The sequence below is a fragment of the Scyliorhinus torazame genome, chromosome 19 (assembly GCF_047496885.1).
Source record: "Scyliorhinus torazame isolate Kashiwa2021f chromosome 19, sScyTor2.1, whole genome shotgun sequence".
NCBI classification, from domain to species: domain Eukaryota; kingdom Metazoa; phylum Chordata; class Chondrichthyes; order Carcharhiniformes; family Scyliorhinidae; genus Scyliorhinus; species Scyliorhinus torazame.
In genome coordinates, this window is record NC_092725.1 from 17,520,734 (window position 1) to 17,526,733 (window position 6,000).

Consider the following 6,000-nt stretch of genomic DNA (forward strand, 5'->3'; position numbering starts at 1 on the left):
CCCCATCAAACACTCCCAGGAAAGATACAGCACAGGGTTAGATACAGCGCAAAGCTCCCTCTACACTGTCCCCATCAAATTCTCCCAGGACAGGTACAGCACGGGGTTAGATACAGAGTAAAGCTCCCTCTACACTGTCCCTATCAAACACTCCCAGGACAGGTACAGCACGGGGTTAGATACAGAGGAAGGCTCCTCCACACAGTCCCCATCAAACACTCCCAGGAAAGGTACAGCACGGGGTTAGATGCAGCGCAAAGCTCCCTCTACACTGTCCCCATCAAACACTCCCAGGACATGTACAGCACAGCGTTAGATACAGAGTAAATCTCCCTCTACAATGTCCCGATCAAACACGCCCAGGACAGGTACAGCACGGGGTTAGATACAGAGTAAAGCTCCCTCTACACTGTCCCCATCAACATTCCCAGGACAGGTACAGCATGGGGTTAGATACAGAGTAAAGGTCCCTCTACACGGTCCCCATCAATCACTCCCAGGACAGATACAGCACGGGGTTAGATACAGAGTAAAGCTTACACTACACTGTCCACATCAAACACTCCCAGGAGAGGTACAGCACGGGGTTAAATACAGAGTAAAGCTCCCTCTACACTGTCCCCATCAAACACTCCCAGGACAGGCACAGCACGGGGTTAGATACAGAGTAAAGCTCCCTTTACACTGCCCCATCAACATTCCGAGGACAGGTACAGCATGTGGTTAGATACAGAGTAAAGCTCCCTCTACACTGTCCCCATCAATCACTCCCAGGACAGGTACACCATGGGGTTAGATACAGAGTAAAGCTCCCACTACTCTGTCCCCATCAAACACTCCCAGAACAGGTACAGCAAGGATTTCGATACTGAGTAAAGCTCGCTCTACACTGTCCACATCAAACACTCCCAGGACAGATACACCATCGGGTTAGATAGAGAGTAAAGCACCGTCTACTCTGTCCCCATCAAACACTCCCAGGACAGGTACAGCACTGGCTTAGATACAGACTAAAGCTCGCTCTACACTGTCCCCATCAAACACTCCCTGGAAAGGTACAGCACTGGGTTAGATACAGAGTAAAGCTCCCTCTACACTATCCCCATCAAACACTCCCAGGACAGGTACAGCATGGGGTTGGATACAGAGTAAATCTCCCTCTACACTGTCCCCATCAAACACTCCCACGACAGGTACAAGATGGGGTTAGATACGGAGTAAAGCTCCCTCTCCACTGTCCCCATCAAACATTCGCAGGACAGGTACAGCATGGGGTTAGATACAGAGTAAAGCTCCCTCAACACTGTCCCCATCAACCACTCCCAGGACAGGTACAGCACAGGATTAGATACAGAGTAAAGCTCCCTCAACACTGTCCCCTGCAAACACTCCCAGGACAGGTACAGCACGGGGTTAGATACAGAGGAAGGCTCCTCCACACAGTCCCCATCAAACTCTCCCAGGAAAGGTACAGCACGGGGTTAGATGCAGCGCAAAGCTCCCTCTACACTGTCCCCATCAAACACTCCCAGGACATGTACAGCACGGGGTTAGATACAGAGTAAATCTCCCTCTACAATGTCCCGATCAAACACGCCCAGGACAGGTACAGCACGGGGTTAGATACAGAGTAAAGCTCCCTCTACACGGTCCCCATCAATCACTCCCAGGACAGATACAGCACGGGGTTAGATACAGAGTAAAGCTCCCTCTACACTGTCCCCATCAAACACTCCCAGGACAGGTACACGATGGGGTTAGATACAGAGTAAAGTCCACTCTACTCTGCCCCCATTAAACACTCCCAGGACAGGTACAGCACGGGGTTAGATACAGAGTAAAGCTTACACTACACTGTCCACATCAAACACTCCCAGGAGAGGTACAGCACGGGGTTAAATACAGAGTAAAGCTCCCTCTACACTGTCCCCATCAAACACTCCCATGACAGGCACAGCACGGGGTTAGATACAGAGTAAAGCTCCCTCTACACTGCCCCACCAACATTCCGAGGACAGGTACAGCATGTGGTTAGATACAGAGTAAAGCTCCCTCTACACTGTCCCCATCAATCACTCCCAGGACAGGTACACCATGGGGTTAGATACAGAGTAAAGCTCCCTCTACTCTGTCCCCATCAAACACTCCCAGGACAGGTACAGCACGGGTTTCGATACAGAGTAAAGCTCCCTCCACACTATCCCCATCAAACACTCCCAGGACAGGTACAGCACGGGGTTAGATACAGAGTAAGCTCCCTCTACACTGTCCCCATCAAACACTCCCAGGAAAGGTACAGCACGGGTTTAGAGACAGAGTTAAGCTCCCTGTTGTATTTGGGAATTGTGTGTGTTTTTGGAATGATTGATTTCCCTCTCACCCCTCAGGCAATCAGGGCACTGATCTCTTCAGCGTTGCTGTACATGAGTTTGGACATGCCATTGGATTGGCCCACTCCTCTGCCAAAGATTCCATTATGAAGCCATATTATGATGGTCCTGTGGGAGAAGCTAGGACGTACGAGCTCCCTCAGGATGATATCCACGGAATAGAGCAACTGTACGGTTAGTGCTCCAATCATGTGTGCGGAATTCATTCTCCCTTCATCTCCAGTCCCTCACTCACTCTCCCTCCATCTCCAGTCCCTCACTCTCTCCCTCCATCTCCAATCTCTCACTCTCACTCCCTCCATCTCCAATCTCTCACTCTCTCTCCCTCCATCTCCAATCCCTCACTCACTCTCCCTCCATCTCCAGTCCCTCACTCTCTCCCTCCATCTCCAATCTCTCACTCTCACTCCCTCCATCTCCAATCTCTCACTCTCTCTCCCTCCATCTCCAATCCCTCACTCACTCTCCCTCCATCTCCAGTCCCTCACTCTCTCCCTCCATCTCCAATCTCTCACTCTCACTCCCTCCATCGCCAATCCCTCACTCTCTCTCCATCTCCAATCCCTCACTCTCTCTCTCCATCTCCAATCCCTCACTCTCACTCCCTCCATCTCCAATCCCTCACTCTCTCTCCCTCCATCTCCAATTACTCATTTCCTCTCTCTCCATCTCCAATCTCTAACTCTCACTCCCTCCATCTCCAATCCCTCACTCACTCTCCCTCCATCTCCAATCTCTCTCTCACTCCCTCCATCTCCAATCCCTCACTCTCTCTCCATCGCCAATCCCTCACTCACTCTCCCTCCATCTCCAGTCCCTCACTCTCTCCCTCCATCTCCAATCTCTCACTCTCTCTCCCTCCATCTCCAATCCCTCACTCACTCTCCCTCCATCTCCAGTCCCTCACTCTCTCCCTCCATCTCCAATCTCTCACTCTCACTCCCTCCATCGCCAATCCCTCACTCTCTCTCCATCTCCAATCCCTCACTCTCTCTCTCCATCTCCAATCCCTCACTCTCACTCCCTCCATCTCCAATCCCTCACTCTCTCTCCCTCCATCTCCAATTACTCATTTCCTCTCTCTCCATCTCCAATCTCTAACTCTCACTCCCTCCATCTCCAATCCCTCACTCTCTCTCCCTACATCTCCAATCCCTCACTCTCTCTCTCTCCATCTCCAATTCCTCACTCACACCATCTCCAATCCCTCTCTCTCTCTCTCTCCCTCCATCCCCAATCCCACACTCTCTCTCTCTCCATCTCCAATTCCTCACTCACACCATCTCCAATCCCTCTCTCTCTCTCTCCCTCCATCCCCAATCCCTCACTCTCTCTCTCTCCATCTCCAATTCCTCACTCACACCATCTCCAATCCTTCTCTCTCTCTCCCTCCATCTCCAATCCCTCACTCTCTCTCTCTCCAGCTCCAATCCCTCACTCTCACTCAATCCATCGCCAATCCCTCACTCTCTCTCCCTCCATCTCCAATCCCTCACTCTCTCTCCCTCCATCTCCAATCCCCCACTCTCTCTCTCTCCATCTCCAATCTCTCACTCTCACTCCCTCCATCTCCAATCCCTCACTCTCTCTCCCTTCATCTCCAATCCCTCATTCTCACTCCCTCCATCTCCAATCCATCACTCGCTCTCTCTCCCTCCATCTCCAATCCCTCACTCTCTCTCTCTACATCTCCAATCCCTCACTCTCTCTCACTCCATCTCCAATCCCTCACTCTCTCTCCCTCTATCTCCAATCCCTCACTCTCTCTCCCTCCATCTCCAATCCCTCTCTCTGTCTCCCTCCATCTCCAATCTCTCATTCTCTCTCCCTCCATCTCCAATCCCTCACTCTCTCTTTCTCCATCTCCAAACTCTCACTCTCTCTCCCTCAATCTCCAGTACCTCACTCTCTCCCTCCAACTCCAAACTCTCCCTCTCTCTCCATCCATCTCCAATCTCTCACTGTCTCTCCCTCCATCTCCAATCCCTCACTCACTCTCCCTCCATCTCCAGTCCCTCACTCTCTCCCTCCATCTCCAATCTCTCACTCTCACTCCCTCCATCGCCAATCCCTCACTCTCTCTCCATCTCCAATCCCTCACTCTCTCTCTCCATCTCCAATCCCTCACTCTCACTCCCTCCATCTCCAATCCCTCACTCTCTCTCCCTCCATCTCCAATTACTCATTTCCTCTCTCTCCATCTCCAATCTCTAACTCTCACTCCCTCCATCTCCAATCCCTCACTCTCTCTCCCTACATCTCCAATCCCTCACTCTCTCTCTCTCCATCTCCAATTCCTCACTCACACCATCTCCAATCCCTCTCTCTCTCTCTCTCCCTCCATCCCCAATCCCACACTCTCTCTCTCTCCATCTCCAATTCCTCACTCACACCATCTCCAATCCCTCTCTCTCTCTCTCCCTCCATCCCCAATCCCTCACTCTCTCTCTCTCCATCTCCAATTCCTCACTCACACCATCTCCAATCCTTCTCTCTCTCTCCCTCCATCTCCAATCCCTCACTCTCTCTCTCTCCAGCTCCAATCCCTCACTCTCACTCAATCCATCGCCAATCCCTCACTCTCTCTCCCTCCATCTCCAATCCCTCACTCTCTCTCCCTCCATCTCCAATCCCCCACTCTCTCTCTCTCCATCTCCAATCTCTCACTCTCACTCCCTCCATCTCCAATCCCTCACTCTCTCTCCCTTCATCTCCAATCCCTCATTCTCACTCCCTCCATCTCCAATCCATCACTCGCTCTCTCTCCCTCCATCTCCAATCCCTCACTCTCTCTCTCTACATCTCCAATCCCTCACTCTCTCTCACTCCATCTCCAATCCCTCACTCTCTCTCCCTCTATCTCCAATCCCTCACTCTCTCTCCCTCCATCTCCAATCTCTCTCTCTGTCTCCCTCCATCTCCAATCTCTCATTCTCTCTCCCTCCATCTCCAATCCCTCACTCTCTCTTTCTCCATCTCCAAACTCTCACTCTCTCTCCCTCAATCTCCAGTACCTCACTCTCTCCCTCCAACTCCAAACTCTCCCTCTCTCTCCATCCATCTCCAATCCCTCACTCTCTCTCCCTCCATCTCCAATCCCTCTCTCTCTCTCCCTCCATCTCCAATCTCTCATTCTCTCTCCCTCCATCTCCAATCCCTCACTCTCTCTTTCTCCATCTCCAAATTCTCACTCTCTCTCCCTCAATCTCCAGTACCTCACTCTCTCCCTCCAACTCCAAACTCTCACTCTCTCTCCCTCCATCTCCAATCCCTCACTCTCTCTCCCTCCATCTCCAATCCCTCTCTCTCTCTCCCTCCATCTGCAATCTCTCATTCTCTCTCCCTCCATCTCAATTCGCTCACTCTCTCACCCTCCACCTCCAATCCCTCACTCTCTCTCCCTCCATTTCCTATCCCTCACTCTCTCTCTCCCTCCATTTCCAATCCCTCACTCTCTCTCCCTCCATCTCCAATCCCTCTCTCGCTCTCCCTCATCTCCAATCTCTCATTCTCTCTCCCTCCATCTCCAATCCCTCACTCTCTCTCTCTCTCCATCTCCAATCCCTCACTCTCACTCCCTCCATCTCCAATCCCTCACTCTCTCTTTATA

General features: G+C 51.7%; 1 protein-coding gene across 1 annotated transcript in view; it reads left to right on the forward strand.

The window, feature by feature from the left end:
* Window positions 1-6,000, forward strand: part of LOC140396033 (matrix metalloproteinase-17-like) — a 331,390-nt gene that overhangs the window by 245,484 nt on the left and 79,906 nt on the right. The window contains exon 5 of the mRNA XM_072484100.1: window positions 2,388-2,564. Coding sequence (XP_072340201.1) covers window positions 2,388-2,564 — 177 coding nt within the window. The remainder of the gene's footprint in view (window positions 1-2,387; window positions 2,565-6,000) is intronic.